The sequence below is a fragment of the Delphinus delphis genome, chromosome 20, assembly GCF_949987515.2.
Source record: "Delphinus delphis chromosome 20, mDelDel1.2, whole genome shotgun sequence".
NCBI classification, from domain to species: domain Eukaryota; kingdom Metazoa; phylum Chordata; class Mammalia; order Artiodactyla; family Delphinidae; genus Delphinus; species Delphinus delphis.
This window is the reverse complement of record NC_082702.1, coordinates 8,609,090-8,627,527: the sequence shown is the minus strand read 5'-3', so window position 1 is coordinate 8,627,527 and position 18,438 is coordinate 8,609,090. Positions and strand designations below refer to the sequence as shown.

Sequence of the window (18,438 nt, the reverse complement as noted above, 5' to 3'; positions counted from 1 at the left end):
GTTCCCTCTCTTGATGGGTCTCTGTCACTCAGTTTCTGGCTTCCTTGGTATCCATCTCTAAGTTTGTGTCTTTCTGTCTCTCTCGTGCTCTCTCTCTCTTCTCTGTTTCTCTCTCTGACACTCCCTTACTCTGGCTCTGTCTCTCTTTCGCTAGGTCTCTTCTGTCTCTGGGTGCCTCTCTGTCTGTCTCTCTCTCTTGCATATCTCCCCGACACCCCATCTCTGGGTGTCTCTCTTCCACCTCTGTGTTGATCCTGCCTGGGGCCAGCCCTCCAGCCCAGCTTCTTGGAAGCATCTCTAATTAGCGCCTGCCCGTCAGAGGAAGGATGTGTTTCCCTAAACGCTAATTTCCTGTTCTCCCTCTCCTGAAGCCACAGCTGGAAGCTTGGGCGGGGGTGGGGGACAGAGGGTGTCCCAGCCTGGGGAAGCCATGCGGGGGAGGAGAGGGCTTGTGGGTTTGTGGTGGCAGGCGGGAAGTTGGTTGGAAGCGATAGACTACAAGAAGGACTGGAACAAGTAGAAAGATAACGCCCTCCATCCCCTCGGCCTCTTGGGTGTGAGACATGGGGCCTGGAATGGTGCCCTCAGCCCCCAAGCTAAGTTCTCAACCCAAGTCAGACAGAGAGAGAGATGGAAAGGTATGGAGAGTTCGTGACTGAAATACAACCCGAGTCAGAGAGCTAGCTAGATACTGGGGACAGAGATCTAGAGACTAACAGAAACCCAGAGGGGAGGTGCCAGGAGCGAGAGACGCAGGGACGCAAACGGAGAGATGGAGAGATAGAGCAGTGAGAAGCTGAGCGGGAGGCCTAGCCACAGAAGTGGGGAGGGAGAGGGAAGGGGAGCGCGGTGGGGGCTCTGCTAGGTGGGAGGAGCGTGGGCGGCAGGAGGAGAGAGACAGACTGGCGTGCGGGGGCGGAAGGGAGCGGGCAAAGGAAGGGAGACACCTTCTGCATCCCAGGCAGGCGGGGGGTGGGGGGCGGGGGGGAGGAGGAGGGGGAGGGGATGTGAGGCTGCAGGCACACATAGGGAGAACTCGGGCATCTGTGTAAGGGGTGGCCGGGTGTCTGGGCGTGAGAACAGCCCTGACTCTGTGTCTTTGACTTTGTGTGTCCGTATGTGCCGGTGTGCGTGTTGGTTGTGTCTGTGTGTCTACATACTTATTCCTGTGTATCCAGCTCACCTCCCAAGATTCCACCCCACCCTCCCAAATCCCAGCCCTCCAGTTTCCCGTGTGTCTTCCTAGGCCCCCAAATTCCTACTCGGCCTCTTCCCAAAGCCTCTCCCACATTCCTCTTAGGTCTCCTGCTATTTCCCCAGGTTCTTCCGCCTACCCAATAGCTTCACCCCTTCCCCCATCCACCTCCTCAGTCTCTGCCCCATCTCCTTAGACCCCCCCCCCCTAACGTCCTTGTCCTTTTCCCTGAGTCCCTACCCAGACCCCACTCGCCCTCCATTTCCACAGACACCTTCCCACCTCGAAAGGAACCTCAGGCCACACTCCTCCATTCTACAAATTAAGCCTTCCACATTCCTCTCCCCAGGCCCCATCCTATTTCCTCTCCTCTCTCCTCACTTGGCCTTTCTTCCTGGTGTCCCACTCTCCTCTCCCCAAACCTGCCCAGTTCTCCCAAGCCCCGCCCACATCCAGTCCCAACACCTTGGCCACGCCCCGTCACTCCAGTCTCCTCCCTCCTCTCCCCTGTCTCACCTCTTCCCTGGGCCCTGCCCCACTTGCCCTGACCTCTCCGTTTCAAGAGCAAGGCTCCATCAAGGCCCCACCCCTTTCCAAGACCACGCCTCTCCTAGGTCCACCCACTTCTCGACCTCGCCCATCCAGGCCCCGCCCCGCCCGGGCACAGTCCCATCCTGGTCCCGCCCCTCTCGCGGGCCGCGCTCGGTCTGCCCTGGCCGGCTGACTGCCGGACCGGCGCGCTCACATGGTCTCGTCGTCGCCGAACTCGAGCTCGCCGCACGCGTCCTCGTAGTGCACGCCGCCGCCGCGCGCCGTCCCGTCCACTGTGCGGTAGGGGAGGCGCACGGTGCCGCGCGCGCCCGAGCTGCGCACGACGCGCACGTCCACGGTGCCCATGCACTCGCTCACGTGCAGCAGGCGGTCCTGGAAGGAGAAGATGCCCGCGTGGTCGTCGTCCAGGATGGTGACGGTGGCCAGCAGAGGCGCCACCAGCCGCCCCTTGGGCCGCCCGCCGCCGTCGGGCTCGAACATGCCCTGCGCGTCGCCCACGCGCAGGTTCAGCAGCCGCACGAAGAAGTGCTCGTCCTCCTCGAAGATGTCGTCGTCGATGATGCCGATACGCAGCTCCTTCAGTGTCTCGCCCGGCTTGAACACCAGCGTGCCCTCGCTGCGGTGGAGGAGAGGGGAAAGAAAGGGGTGAAGGTCGCTCAAAGGCTGTGGGGGAGGTGGGAGGAGTCAGGGGGGCCTCCTAGAGGAGGGGGCCGCACCACGGAAGAACTTACAAATATAATGGTGGACAGGCATTAAACAAGTAATACTGAGGGGGAATGAGGGTGGGCTTCTCCGGGGCAGGAGATGCAGAGGGAGAACAAGACAGAGTTGGTCCCTCCCAACATCATCATCTAATGATGAAGGTTAGATCAGGGCAGGCTTCATGGGAGAAGATTTAGTGGGCAGGAGAGCTCCAGGCAGAGGGAACAGCACATGCAAAGTCCCAGGGTGGAGAGGGAGCCTGAGTGGTCCACAGCCATGCTTCTCCAACCTCCAGATGCACACGAATTCCCTGGGGCATCTTGTTAAAATGCAGATTCTGGTTCAGTAGCACCAGGGTTTCAAGACTCTGCAGTTTTACTTAGCGCCCAAGGGATGTGAATGGTTCTGGTACATGGACCACGCTTTCAGTAGCAGGGACATAAGGCCCAGAATTGACCTTGCCATGCTTCTCATAAAAAACATTCTGTGCTCCCAGGTATCCCCAAGATAAAGTCCACACTCCTTAACTTGGCATCATTCAGTCATTCAACATACACTCCCAGAGTAACTGCTGGGCAATGCTGGGAACATGGGAACAGCCCCACGGCAGAGCCATATCACAGCGACAATTACACATCTAGGGACTTAATTACAGTTCATTCATCCAACAAACACCAGGCACTGTTCTTAGTGTTGGGGAAACAGCAGCAAACCAGATCAGAGAAAAATCCTTGCCCTGGTGGAGCTTCTGTTCCAGTGCAGGAGATGAATAATAAAACATATAATGTCAGGTGGTGATGATGCTCTGGAGAAAATAGAGGAAGGAGGGTAGAGAGTGAGGAGAAGGGGCTGTGTTAGCGTGGTCAGGGAAAGCTTTTCTGAGGAGGTGACATCTGAGCAGAGGCCTGAGGGAGGGAGCCACGTGGAGGATATCTGGGGAAGAGTATTCCTGTAAAGGGAACAGCCAGTGCAAATGTCCTGAGGCAGGAGTGAGCCTGGAGTGTTTGAGGAACACCAGGGAGGCCAGTGTGGCTGCAGCTGAGGGAGCAGGGGGAACAGGGGCAGATGTCATGGGGCCTTGGTGGGCCATGGTGAGGACTTTGGCCTTTACTCCAAGTGAGATGGGAACCATGGGAGGCCTCCGAGCAGAGGAGGGACGTGAACTGGCTTAGGTTTAAAAGAGCGTCAGTTGTGTGACTCTCTAAAGCACATGCAAGATGTTCTATTATGGGGTGGGGGAGGGAACGAGGCAGGGCCTGAGACAGGGTGAAACTTTGAGGGAACAGGGAATGAGTGGGCTCCTCCTGGCAGGGCTGCAGACATCAAAATGACTCTGGGATGTTAACAGATGTCAAAAGTCTATAATATCCCCCCACATCCCTCTGTGGGAGGGGAAGAGGGACCCCAAGATTCTGGCAGAGGTAGAACTGGATGACAAGATCTGGATGGAGGGAACAAGGCCTCCCTGTTGGGGCAGCCGTCAGCCTAGGGGCGCTATCCATGGTGGCTAAGGCACCCGGCTGGGTGGGCTGACCTGTGCCAGCTGTGGGATCTCCAGGCAGTTAGGATTCTGCAACCCTCTAAGCCTCGGTTTCCTCATCTGTAAAATGGAGGTAATAACCCTGTCTACCTCATGGTAGTGTTACAAGGATTGAGTTAATACAGGGGAAACACTCAACAAAAGTTAGCTAGTGATATTTGCACTAGCAAACTAGTGAATCCTAAAGTAATGGCATGTTAGAAGTGGACACTTAAGGGATAGTAGAATGTTGGGCTTTTACCACCATCTTTACGAAACGGTTAACCTGGACATCACCAGTAATGGGACACGTGGGCGTCATGTGCCTCCCGGCACCATGCACCGAGGAGGGCACAGCATCACCTCCACGGAGTCCTGCCAAAGTGCATCACCTGAATCTAACCATGAGAAAATAATTAGGTGAACCCAAATTGAGGCTTGTTCTAGTAAGCGGTCTAACGTCTTCAAAAGTGTGAGGGTCATGAAAGTCATGCAAAGGCTGAGGGATCGATCCAGACTGAAGAAGGTGAAAGAGACATGACGACCAAATGCACCTTGTGGTTCCAGATTGGATGGGAAGAGAGGGAGTGAAGACACAGCCATGAAGGGTGAGATAGGGGCAACCGGGGAAATGCAAACATAGACTGTAGATGGGATCATAATATTGATTCAGTATCAAATGTCCTAAGTGTGATCATCGTACTGTGATGATGGAGGAGAATATCATTATTCTTAGCAGATGCACACTTATGTTTATGGGTTAATGGCCATGCTGCCTGCAACTCTAATAAGATGCCACAGTTATTAATATTATTATATATTTTTCTAAAACAAACTTATGGTTACCAAAGGGGAAGGGTGGGGGGGAAGGACAAATTAGGAGTTTGGGATTAATATACACTACTATATATAAAACAGATAATCAACAAGGACCTACTGTATAGCACAGGAAACTCAATATTCTGTCATCACCTATATAGGAAAAGAATCTGAAAAAGAATGGATATATGTATATGTATAACTGAATCACTTTGCTGTACACCCAAAACTAACACAACATTGTAAATCAACTATACTCCAATATAAAATAAAAATTAAAAAATAGAGTAGCATCTCAATAAACATATTATTATATATTAGAGAGAGTGAACGCACACAGGACAAAATAGGAACAATTGGTGAATCTGGGTGGAGGTTACATGAGGGCTCGCCAGACTATATTTGCAGCCCTTCTGTAGGTGTGAAATTTTTCAAAATAAAAAGTTGGGGAGAATCCGCCTGCCAATGCAGGGGACACGGATTCGAGCCCCGGTCCGGGAAGATCCCACATGCCGCGAAGCAACTAAGCCCGTGCTCCACAACAAGAGAAGCCACCGCAACGAGAAGCCCGCGCGCTGCAACGAAGAGTAGCCCCGCTTGCCGCAACTAGAGAAAGCCCGCGCACGGCAACGAAGACCCAATGCAGCCAATAAATAAATAAGTAAATGAAGAAAAAAGAAAGTTGGGGAGAAAAAGAACATGTGGATTTTAGAAACCAGATATCTGAATCATAGAAGGCTAGGTTCACAGGACTCATATTCCAATACTGGGTGCACAAAATCTGAGAAAATGAAAATCTTAGAACCATCAGATCAGAGACTGGTTGGGGTACAGATTAGAATATCAAAATGTGGGAAACCTGGAATCTTAGAATTTTAGACCCTTAGCATGTTAGGATTATAGGGGCTTAAATCTCAGAGTCTTGGAAGAGCTGTGCGGTTTGGGGGCCTCAGAGATCATTATTAATTTGGAGAAACTAAGACCCCACAGGACCACCATAGCCTAGTGATACCTGTGGGCAAATTAGAAAACGGCTCCCCTTCTTCAAGACACTATTTCCATGAATCTGGAAATTGTCATAATAGACATAGAAATCTACAATGTCCACTATACAAATAGCGCTTTCTTAGATGTGCTGCTCTTGTGCAGTGCACAACCTCAACAACTGTACGTGACAGCCCTGTCTGCTCAGACTGAGGCAGGAACTTACACAAGGAACAGGGGGCAGGGCTAAGCTTGTACTGGAGCCCAGGTGTCCTCCCTCCCAGTCCTGGACCTAAGCTGCCTTGATAAACGATGCCAGACCTGTGAATATCAACTGCGTTGGGAGAACAGGGATGGGTAGGAAGGTGTCAACTCTTCCTGGCTCTTTGGTTCCACCACTGAACAGCATTTACTCCTTCACTTCAAACATCTTCATGACGTCATTGGCAGGTGAGAAGGCAGCCTCTGATCCCAGCAGGTGACACGTGTACTCACTTCCTTCTGCAAAGGCTTGGGGCTTTGATGGGGGCAATGCAGACCCAGAGGTGTGGGTAGGAGGGGAATGGTGGATAGACTGAGTCACAGCAAGCCCCCAAGTAGTGGATACCTTTTCTTCAGTCGAAGGAGGCTGGAGATGTAGGATGGGCAGAGAGGATGGAGGCAGGAGGTCATGGGTGACCAAAGGGATCCCATGCTACAGGATGATGGAACAAAGATCCGTGAACAGTTGTGCTCCACTCAGGGAAGGCTGCGGAGGGGCAGGGTAGGAGAGGTGGATGAGGATGGGCAGGCTAAAGGATCCTGGACTGACTGAGGTGGAGGGAATGACCTACAAATGTCCAAAGCAGTGGAAAGATATGTAGATATGATGGGGCAGAGGGGAGCCTGGGCTACCAAAGGTCTTTGCTGAGGCACAGTGGTGGAACTAAAGATCTGTGAAACAGGGACCTCAATCCCAGAAAGAGAAGAGTTCGCGGATGAGGGGCTGGCTGCTGCATGATGGCAGAACCAAAGATCTGTGAACGGTTCAGCTTCAACTTAGCAGGTGGAACCCATGAAAAGCTCGGCCATCAACACTCTCTCCCGTATTCTGCTTTATTTTTCTTCACTGTTCTTACCACTCCCTGATATTTTAATGTATTGAATTATACTTTCTAATGGCCTGTCTTTCCCATGAGAATGTCAGCTGCATCGGGGCAGGGACTTTTATGTCTTTCATTTACTGCTGGTCTCCATTGCCCAGATTCATTTCTGGCACATAGAAGACACACAATAAATGCTATTATTATAGGAAATCATGGGAGACTTGCACATCAGTTAACATAACAAAACATACTGTAAACCTATAATTCCTGAAAGAGTGTGGTATGGACAGAACTACAAATACATAAAGAATTTTGTGGTCCCATGAGAACACAGCAGTTATCTATCTTCTTTACTGTTCTCTGTCGAGCCTCTTAAAAAAGCATCTGTCAGATGGATAAACAACAAGGTCTTACTGTATAGCACAGGGAACTATATTCAATATCCTGTGATAAGCCATAATGGAAAAGAATATGAAAAACAATGTATACGTATATATAACTGAGTCACTTTGCTGTACAGCAGAAGTTAACACAACATTGCAAATCAACTATATTTCAATAATTTTTTTTAAAAAAGCATCTGGCACCTAGTAGGCGTGCAGTAGGAGTTGTGAACAAGATCACAGTTCTGCTCAAAGAGGGGTGAGGAGAGGGACTGGGGCAGTGAGACACAGGAGGGTGCAAAGAGTGGGTAGCTTTATGGTGGAACCAAAGACCCAAAGACAATTTGGACACTGTCTGTCTTCTTATCCCACTTCATTTTCCCCCATCACCTGATGTTTTTATGTGTTTCATAGTTTATAACCTTATTGCAACTTGAGGGTAGGGACCTTAGCTCTCTTGTTCACCGGGGTATACACCTGGCATATAGTAGGTGCTCAATAAACGTTTTTACTTTAATAATGGTGTGTGGGAGGGTACTTGTTTTACCAGGTATGATACATATAATGGAGTTATAATAATGAACACAGTGGAGTGTCAGGCACAAGAATGCACGGGTAGAGCATGGACATGGGAGGAGCAGCCTGTGGTAGATGGACAGCCACCGCTGTCTGCCTTGTCCAGCAGCGTTTGCCAAATGCCTAGAACAGTGCCTGGTACAAAGTAAACTCTCAAGAGTGAATGAATGCATGAATACTGCAGGTCTGCCCATAGCAAAGTAAGGATGGACGCCAGAGGTAGCCAGGAGACTGGGGAGCCTGGAGGCCGCTGGATGGCGGAACCTATGACCTTCCAACAGCCAGCCCTCCCTGCCCACCCACTCCAGGCGGGCCGGGGAGCACTGCCCGGGACCCACCTGTACTCATAGTCGGAGCCGGCCTTGGCGGAGCCGTCCTCCGTGCGGTAGTCCACGTAGAAGGTGCTGTTGCCCTCGCCGCCTTGGCAGGTGACGGACAGCAGCACGGAGCCACAGTTCTCCAGGCAGTGGTAGAGGCTGGGCTCAAAGAAGATGCGGCTGGCGCCGTCGTCCTCGTCCTCGCCGGGGCCCTCGGCCGAGGTGGCCCTGCGCGAAGCGTCCACCGCGTGTCGCCGCAGCACGTTGCCCGCGCCCGTCATAAGCCGCGTGGCCTGGATGCGGTAGAAGGCGCGGCTCTTCTGCTGGTGCAGCAGCGCGTAGTAGTTGGCAATGCCCACCAGCTGCTCCAGGTCCTTGTCCGGGTGCTTCTGCTTGAGGTCCTTGAGGATCTGGATGACCTCGCGGCGGCTGGCGTCCAGCTCGCGGGCCTCGGCGGGCCCCGGGCCCAGGCCGCCCACCTCGCCCGGCGCCTCGGCGCCCAAGAACGTGCCGTCCAGCTCGATGCTCTTGGGGGGGTCGCCCTCGGCGCCGATGATGATGCCGCTGCGCGGGTCGGTGCGGTAGCGCTTGTACACGTACTTGTAGAAGAGCAGCCGCTTGTCAGCCATCCAGGCGAACACCACGCACACCGGGAAGAAGACGAGGGTCAGCAGCGCCTCCCACACCTGCGGGCGGCGCCGCGGGTCAGGACCGCCGCGCCGGGAGGGGGCGCGTTCGCAGCCGGCCCGCCGCCTCCCGGCGCCTCTCTTCCCAGAGCCCCGTCCCGGCCACCACCCGGCGCTCCCCGCGTCTCTCTCCTGCATCTGTCCGCATCTGGCCTTCTGTCTCTGCCTCTCTCCTGTCTCTCTTCATCTCTGCCTCTCCGCCTTTCTCTTCGTGTCTCTGTCTCACCCCTTTTCCCTTATCTCCCTCCATCTCTGTCTCTCTCTCTCTCTCTCTGGCTCTTGTCTCTGCTCCTGCCTGCCTCTCCCCATATCTCGCTCTCTCTGTTTCTCTAGGTCGTTGTCTCTTTCTCTTTCTGCCTCTGTCTCATCCTCTATGTCAGTTGGTTTTTTATCTTTCTCCCTCTGTGTCTTCCTTTCTTGTTGCCGCTGTCTCCTTGTCTCTCTTTCATATCTTTTGTAGATACCTACCTCTCTCCCTCATGAAATTCTTCACAGTTTCCCACCCCACCCTTCTTCCCTCTTTATGTTCCCCCCCCTTTCCCCGCCCTTCCTGTCTCTCTCCTGGTCTCATCCATCCATCCATCCATCCATCCACCTTTTGTCACACTGAGAACCACACTTAGCTGCCCCAGTGCCGGGAACCCAGACATCCTAAGCCACCACCAAGCCAGAGACACGTCCCCACCGTGTGGTCCCAGCCCCTGTCCAGGGGCAGAGCTGGTGTCTCTTCTTGCCTCTCTCTCCCTCTATCTTTTCTCTCCCTGCTCCATTTCCCCTCTGCCCCTCCTCACCCGGGATGCCTTCACTTCTCCAAAGCCTACCCATCACCCAGGGTCTGCCCTCTGGTCACCTCCCCAAACTGTCGTATTCCCTCCCCCCCACGCCCCCCACCAGTGAGTACAGCCCTTGCCAGATTCTCCTTCCTTAGGTTTTGTTTGGCCCTTAGGGACAGGACTCTGACTCTAAAAGAAGCCCAAGTTAGGCTCGTTGTCTGACAGCCTCATAAAGCGAGTTCCCATATTTACATGCTACCGCCCCAGAGGGACAAGGCAATGCTGAGTTTAGATCCTGGTTCTAGAAGAGGAATGCCTGGCCCAGCCTCTTGTCTGTAAAATGGGGACATCCCCAAGATTGAATGAGCTTATGTACCCCTAGCACTTAGCTTTGTTGGTTATTGACACATGGAGAATACACAAAACATGAAATGACCATTACCATTATTATTATTACTAGCGCTATTATCTTGGGCTCATTGAGGTCTGGGACTCAGTCTGCCTGTGGTCTGGCACAGGTCCAGGCACGTACAGGAAACACCTGACAGTTCGCCTTGAAATATTCATGTAAAGACTCCTATGTTACCTTTCTCATTAAAGATAAGGAAGAAAAGATTAAAGAGTATTTACAAATCAGATGGCCCCAGAGTTATATTTAAAATGAGCCCGGTAGGGGAAGGAACGATCTTTAAGCTCCGACTGCCACAGGCCCTTGTCGCTGTGTTTACTGATGGTTCAGGGGAAAGGCAGGACTTGGAAATGGTACCACACAAAGCCACCAAGCAGGTTTGTGAAAAGAAACTGAATTTTCCACGCAAGCCGTAAAATGAACTCTTGCCTTGTGCTCATTGAACTGGCCACTGTATATGCTGTGGGCGATTCTCTCTTAATCAGAAGAGAGATCTCAAATACCTGAGATCAGCTTTCTTCCCTGCAGGTAAACAAAAGGTGATTCTGATAGACTCACATCTGCTTTCTAGGGCGTCCCCTGCAAAGGGGCTCACGGGCTTGCCCACCCTGGGAGGGGAGCGAGACACCCCTTCAGGTCTCAGTGGATAGAACGCCCCCAAGAGGGGTTGTCACAGATCTAGGGATATTTATGGGTTGCCACCATAATTGGGGAGGGGGATATGGTCCCAGCCTGGTGACATCCAGCGACCCATGGGACAGTCCCACACAATGCAGAATTGTCCCACGTCCTGCCTGACTTCAGAACCTCCCACTGGACGTTCACGTCAGCGAAAACCCTGCTTATGATAATTGGAGTCTACACTCCATTCTGTTTTATGTCTGTATGAAGTATTTTCCTGTACGGTTTAATGTACGCTGAATATGCCTGATTTCTATCTCATGGCTACCCGCTCCTCTGCTGGTCTCCGTGCATGGGAATGGTTTCTGATTTTTTTTTTCTCTTAAACCCCAACTTGTTCATTATATGTAAGTAGATGCCACCATCTGGCTCTTCGTCATGCCTTTGAAGGTGGTCATGCCCAAGCGTTTACATGTAGAAATGCAGATGGTTCTATTAGATATTACTTTCCTTTATATCAGGGTCTGGGCAATATACTGACTTCTGGGAAGCCAACCCCTGTAGGGAAGTTTGTTAACGGGAAGACGAGCTCACATTTACCCTGTCCCAGGCTCGCTGTTCTAAGCCCTTCCACATGTAGCAATTCAACTGATCCTCATGCAGTCCTCTGAAGCTGGTACTAGGATGACCCCCTGATTACAGGTGGGGAAACTGAGGCACAGAGCAGGTAAGGAACCCGCCCAAGGTCATACAGCTAGGAAACAACAGAGATGGGATTTGAACACAGGCCTCAGGTTCAAGAGTCCAGACACCAAACTCCGAGGCTAGAAAACCTCTCTCCTATTAGCTAAGAATTTCACACCAGCAGAATAAAGGGGATATTAAAAAAATTGTTATAAAAAGGGAGGATTGGATATGAAGGGTCAAGAACCAATGGTCTACTTCAACCCCTTCTATGGTTCAGATGTGTAAACGGAGGTCCAGAGGGTACGGGCTTTGCCTGATGTCACACATCATTTCTGGAGAAAACCCAGAGCCAGACCCATCTCTCACTCCTCCAGGTCATCGCCTCTAGGAGGGACGGGCATCATCTTTAGCTCGTGCCCGTTCTTTCGATTATGTCATGAAAACATCCCAAAAGTCTGGTCTCCATTTACTCCTGAAGGGATCCTCCGTAGCCACTTCTCTACCCAGAGCTGTGGCATTTTACACTGTCTTCTCTATGTCTGAGCCAGCTCCTTCTCAGGGGAAATCTCTCCCTCTCCCTATCCCATCCCTATCCCACCTCCCACCCATGGTGTCTAAAATTCCTTTCACAGTTTCCGTGTAAATCCTTGTCAGGGATCACTTTGAGAACCCGAGTCAGAATAGCATCCTTTTTTAATAGTGCCTGAGAATCGTGTGAAGCGTCGTTCTGTAATTTTTGCCATGGCAGCCAGGAAACTCAGCGTTACAGTAGTGAGTCAGTCACAGTAACTGTCTCTCTCCCTTTCTTATCCCAGTTTTCTGGTGCTACCATCTCCCCTTTTCCTCACTGTGGTTTCTAATCCCTCAGATCTGCCTTGATATCATCTGCAAAGAATTTTTATAGCTCTAACTTTAGATCCTTCCTGGAAAGAAACTATAACTGGCAGAACATGACAGATATGCATGAGTATATTATACGCATGTGTGAAGGAATCCTGGTTAGGCTCAAATAAATTATGCACGTGCGTGAGCGAATTAAGCCAGGCCCATGAATACATTATGCAAATGTAGGTGGTGGTCATGGGGGCTGTGGGAAATAAATTGGGCAGATGTTTTAAAGGAAGACTAAGCAGTATGCCCGTTAAGACACTGGGTAAATGAGAGGCAAATGATTATGTGAATGTGGGTGTAAATTATGCATCTGTGGGTCTACGTTTTGTCTCACTATTAGAATAAATTATGCAAAGTGGTCTTTGCAGTGGGCTGGGTTTATACCTAGGTTGGATTGGATGTGAGTATGAATTACAGTGAAGTGGCATAAATTATCCTAACATCAGAAATCAATTATTAATAATGAATGAATTATGCAAACCACGACTGCATATCTGGCAAATACAGAGCTAGATTACGCAGATGTGGGCATGGATCTATGCGAAGTCCACGGGTAAACTATGCAAATTGCACCAAGTTGCACCGAGTTACACCAAGTTACCCTAGTTAGCACTGTCAGAAGACACAAGGCTGGATTATGCAAGTGTAACGTGAATTATGCAGGTGGGGGATGTCTTACTGCCAAAGTGGAAATAAATTATGCAAAAGGCAGGGAGTATAGGAAAACATGTGTGACCATACCTGGCAAATACCTGGCTAGACTGTCGTATGCATTACACAGATCACTAGGACTCTGCTAGCACATATGGCCCCCCTGTGAGAGTTCTGGATGGGCATATTGCAAAATGGCGCCCCATACTGTGCAGATGAGCCCTTTCCAGGACCTGCAGCACCATCCAGATCTGGCTTGGGAGCACCCGCTGGGCTCCAGTCCCAACTTGCCCTCTCCGGCCCAATGCCTTTGTGCAGTGCGTGACCTGTACAACCATACCCGGCGGCCCTCTCAAACGTGAGCATGCATTTCTGCAAATACAGGCATTGACTCTCCAAGCCCGGGGAGCCACCCCTCTGGATTTTGCTGACATACATGCACCAGGGAGATGTCTGTGGGTCCTTGCTCACCTGGACCACACCCGGGGAGAAGACGGCAAGTATGAGATAAAGCCAGACATAGGCGAAGATACTCCAGGAAGCGGTGACGAAGAAGACTCTCAGGTGCTTGATCTTGCGGCTCTCACCGGCCGGGATGACGTAGATGCACACGGCAATGACCACAAACATGTTGAAGGCGGCGCTGCCCACGATGGTGCCCGGACCCAGCTCGCCCGCCTGGAAGTTGTGGCCGCAGACCTCAATAACAGACAGCAGGATCTCAGGGGCCGAGGAGCCCAGGGCCATGAGTGTGAGGTTGGACACAGTCTCATTCCAGATGCGGACGGTGCCCACGCTGGTCTCGCCGTTGGACTTAGTGATAGTGATCTCTTTCTCCTTGGACGTGATGACCTCGATGGATGCCATGAAGCGGTCGGCAATGATGGATACACCCAGGAACATGTAGACCATGGCCACAAAGTAGACCACGGCCCGCGCTGCTTTGTCCCCCAGCGACGGGTCATCGGGCTCCCAAACGGGCAGCAGGACCCCTGGCTGGCAGCGGTTGGAGCCCTGGCAGCCCCCCATGCTGCTGGCATCGCTGTCGTTGGCTGGGGGAGGCGGCAGGGAGGGGGTCGGGGTGGCTGCCCCTGAGCATGGGGGAGTCCCCAGGAGGAGTGCAAACCCCACCAAGGCCAGGGTAGCCATGGAAGGGGTCAGGGTCCTGTGGGGGAGGAGGAAGTCTGGGTGAGGGGAGCAAACCCCTCCCTGTTGCTCAGGAGTCAAGGTTCATTGGGGTCGGAGAATAGGGGAGAAGCTGAGGACTAACAGAGGGAGGAGAGAGACTGGGGGAGCCAAAGAGAGACAGTGATTCAAAGAGACAGGGTCACAAAGAGACACAGAGAGCGCCAGGCAGAGACCAAGAGAGAAAGACACAGAAAGATAAAGACATCATGCACTGCTGATGGGAGTCAAACCACTGCAGGAAACTATAGCTGAACATCAAGCATCGTAGGACTCAGCAATTCCACTCCCAGGTATGTACCCAAGAGAAATAAGTCAAGTCAAAGACACATACAAAAAAAAAAAAAAAAGACACATACACAAATGTTCACAGCAGCTTCATTTATAATGGCCCCCCTCTTGAAACAACCCAGATGCCTATCAGCAAGAACATGGAGAAGTACACGGCGGAATAGGCACGCGGTGGAATATTATGCAGCACTGAAAAGGGAGCAGGCAACTGATACACCCAACAATGCAGATGAATCTCACAGACATGCCGTGGAAGAGTGAAGTCAGGCGCAAGAGAACACAGACTGAATAAGTTAGTGGGAGAGGCAAGGGGCTGGGGGGCCCTCAACTCATTTTGTGATTCCTATGGTTTCCAACTTGGCGTCGGAGGGCTCCTGCTTGGGATTTGGGCTGTGGAAGGTGCTGGGGTGTTTGCCTGTCTGTCTCAGGTAGGGCTGGGGAGGGGCTGCTGGAGGGTCTCTCACTCACATCCTTCCCCGCAATGCTGGCAGGTTTCTGTCTCCAGCATCCCCGGGTCTCTGGCAGGTGCAGGATTCCTTAGAAGCTGTGACATGAGGTCCTAGGTTGGGCTTTTGGACCCCACACTGTGGGTGTGGGGTGAATACTTCTCTTCCTGCCTCTGGTCGTGGGTTCGAGTGGCTATTTCTGTACCTAGGTCTCCTTTAAAAATGCCAATCAGTTCACATTCTCCCCTCTGATCAGAACCCTCCATGGCCCTGGTCTCACTCAGACACCAAAGTCCCCTCCCCGCTTCATAAGGTCTCGCACAATCTGGCCCCCTCATTCCCTCTCTGGCCTCATCTCTCTCTCTCTCTCTCTCCCTCCTTCACTTGGCCCCAGCTACACCACCTCCTTGCTGTTCCTCGGGCAAGTTCTTGCTTCAGGGCCTTTGCATCTGCTGTTCCCCCTTCCTGGGACACTGTTCCCCACATATCCGCTCCCTCTTCTCCTTCAGCTCTCCACTCAGATGTCACCTTCCGTGGCCGCTCTGTCTGTAATGACACCATCCCACTTTGGGGAGTCCCCAGCCATTTCACAGATGAGAAGACCAGGGCTCAGAGAGGCGAAATAACTTGCCCAACGTCCCCCAGCACCCATTCTGCAGCTCCCAGTTTCTCTCTCCTAGAGTGGTCCTGACTTCCAGCTCCCCTGCCCCACCCTTGTGTTGTCATGGTAACCCCGTAGCTATAAAATGGAACTGAGAGAGGAAGGCAGGGGTCCTCAGGGCCTCCACCCTCCCCGACCCCTCTCCTGGCCACCAGCCTCAGTTCTCCCGGTAACGTCCATTTCTGTCTGAAAAGTTCTTCTCACGGTCTAACCCACAGCCTGCCCCCAACATACACCCATGTGCTCACAGATTGGGAGCTGGTTCCTTTGGGGGAGGGAGGCAAAATGTTGGCAGAACTTCCCTGAAGAGTGTGTGTGTCTGTGTGTGTGTGTGTGTGTGTGTGTGTGTGTGTGTGTGTAGGGGGGCAGGGGGCGGGGTGATTCTTAAAGGGCCACCACACAATTAGCCCCCTCGGCAAGGCCCCTAATGATATATCTAATTAGCAGCCCCCTAATTAGCAACGACTTAGGCATAATTACAAACCCACCAGGATCCAAGGCAAAGACTCACGCTCTCTTCTCTCTCCCTCCCCTCCCCCCAGCTTTCAGGAGAAACCAGGTCGACCTGGGAGTCAAGAATTCATCTATAGCATCTCACTCCCTCTCTCAGGGAAGGGCCATGGCCTGGGAAGTCCTCCCTCAAGTCCAACCACCTGTCCCTCCCGCCTCCGTCCTCAAGCCTGGCTTAGTGCCTTTTCCTGCAAAACCTGGTTTCCTCTCCCTGGGGCCTTAGGGAAGAAGGGAGTCAGGGAGAGAAAGCACTAGATAAATATCTGTTAAAGGAACCACCATGAGGTCTGAGCCCTGTCACTGGGGACAGCTGGGTTCCCTCTTCTCGAGGCTCCTGCCTCTGCCTCTCTCGCTCCATGAGCAGCCCTGAAACCTAATCTGGGTTTAGAATCCAGGGGCGAAAGCATCAGGTGGAGGCCAGGGTGGGACTCTGGAGGGCAGATGGCGGGCACCATCTCCTGGGGCCATCTCTCCCCTCCCTCGTGGGCCGGTGGCCAGCTGGGTCAGTGGTGAGTGCCCCGGCTCTGCCTCACCCACCTCTCGGGGCCTCGGAGACCTCATCTGTAGGGTGGGACTGCACGCTTGAGCGGGGTGGGGCAGTCAGTCTGGCAGGCCAGGTGGGACCCCCTCCTTCAAGTCTCTCATATCGGTAAGGGGGGTGATGGTTCCTGACTGCGCTCAGCCTGGGCGCGGGGGGTGCCCGCCGCCTGCTCTCGGTGGGGACACGGCCTTCTAAACACGCACGCTTACTGCTCCGGGGTAAGCCAGCCTCTCCCGCCTGCCCACAGTGTCCCAGCCTGGGGATCACACACAGACACACACAGTCTCAGTGTTCAGGCTACGGTACGCCGATGGGTAAACTGAGGTCTGGAGGGGCAAACAGCTTGGCCAAGTCATGCAACTTCAAGTCAGGGGCAGAGAAGAGATGGAACTCAAGGTGTGGGACTCCTAAGCTGGTGCTTGTTTTAACCCACCTGGAATCCCACGTGGGCACTCGGGGACCTCACCCCATCACAGCGTGGGCTACAGACTCAGTCCCACACCTCTCATCTCTCCCGCCTTCTCTGGGGCCCCCTTCCCAACAGAAAAGAAGAGGCTGTATTGGCCTGGGAACTCTAGACTCAGAAGGGCCCTCTCAGAGCCCCCAAGGCGCGGTGGAGAAGCTTTTGAGCTCCAGCCCGACTGGGAGACAGGTCTGGGGCTGCCACACCATGAGATGATGGAGGCGAGACTGCAGGAAGGACTGGCCTGGCCCAGTACCTAGAGCTGTGCCTGGAGCAGGAAAGGTGCTCAGTAACTGTCAAAAGAATGAATGAGTCAAGAAACGGACAAGCGGCAAAAGAGGTATGGAAGTTAGACTGCAGCAGGGACTGGTCCGGTCAGTATGCAGAGGAATGGGGGGTTAGATTGCAGGCAGGACTGGTTCAGTCTCCTCTACAAAGGGTACAGGTTAGACTGCAAGAAGGACTGGCCTCAGGATGCCAGAAATAAGGCAGGGGAGAGCAGAGGAGCTCTATCCTCAGGGGAGGGACGGGCGGATGCCAGCCGGGAGGATGGGGGGAGCTCGGCTGAGGAAGGGAGAGGAGTCTGGGGGACTCCGTGCCTCCTGGGGGAGCCCACTCTGCGGCGGCGGCAGGGGGCGGGGCGGGTCTTCTTCCCCCAGGTCTCCCCTTGCCAGGGGCGGAGACAAAGGTGTGTAGGAGGCAGTTAACCAGGGAGAGGAAGCAGAGAGGAAAGAGAGAGACACAGAGACCAGGTCCTAGAGACGGAGATGGAATGAGAAGCAGGGAAGACTGAGGAAGATACACGCGGAGATGGACAGAGACAGAGACACGGGAAAGCTGAGACAGTAGAGACAGAGACAGAGGGAAACACACAGAGATGGCGAAAGAGGAAAGCAGAGAGGAACCAAGGACTTAGAGACAGAAAGCCGGAACAGACCCAGACACAGAGAGAGACAGACAAGAGTGAGACTGAGGGAGACAGGGAAAGGGACTCGGAGAGGCGTCCAGACTCCGCAGGACAGAGACCCCTGAGAGATGTGGAGACACAGAAAGACGAGACCGACACCGGGAAGCGGGGGCGGAGGTGGAAGCGGAGAACGGGAGTGCGGGTGCTGCCCCAGACAGGGTGGGGTGTTCTTACCCCCACAGTGCCCAGGAGGCACCCCCTCCCCAGCCCGCCATGCTCCCTGAAGCGCCGGAGGGGTTGAGGATGTTGACGGCTGGTGGCGCCCCTACCGCACGTTAGGGCCCTGGTACCCGCGCCCCGGGATATGCAGCCCCCCATCCCCTATAACGGAGCTCAGCGAGAAGCGGCTCCGGGCTCCTCAAATGCCCCCCTCCACCCACCTGGGGTAACACCATCCTTCCCCCAAGCCCCCCCTAACTGGGGGTCTCTTACCTGCAGCTACAGCCTAGAGCAGGTTCCCTCAGCACTGTATTGGCAGTGGTGGGCGACTCCGCCCGACAGAGGGAGAGAGAGAGGGAGAGAGA

The 18,438-nt window shown here is 53.2% G+C and overlaps 1 protein-coding gene across 1 annotated transcript in view; it reads right to left on the bottom strand.

Moving 5' to 3' along the window:
* SLC8A2 (solute carrier family 8 member A2) overlaps positions 1-18,438 on the bottom strand; it is a 29,880-nt gene extending 11,442 nt beyond the window's left edge. The window contains exons 1-4 of the mRNA XM_060000374.1: positions 18,347-18,438; positions 13,322-14,015; positions 8,154-8,818; positions 1,941-2,363 (exon numbers count right to left, since the gene is read on the bottom strand). Of these exons, the coding sequence (XP_059856357.1) occupies positions 1,941-2,363; positions 8,154-8,818; positions 13,322-13,999 (1,766 nt within the window). The 5' untranslated portion in view covers positions 14,000-14,015; positions 18,347-18,438. The remainder of the gene's footprint in view (positions 1-1,940; positions 2,364-8,153; positions 8,819-13,321; positions 14,016-18,346) is intronic.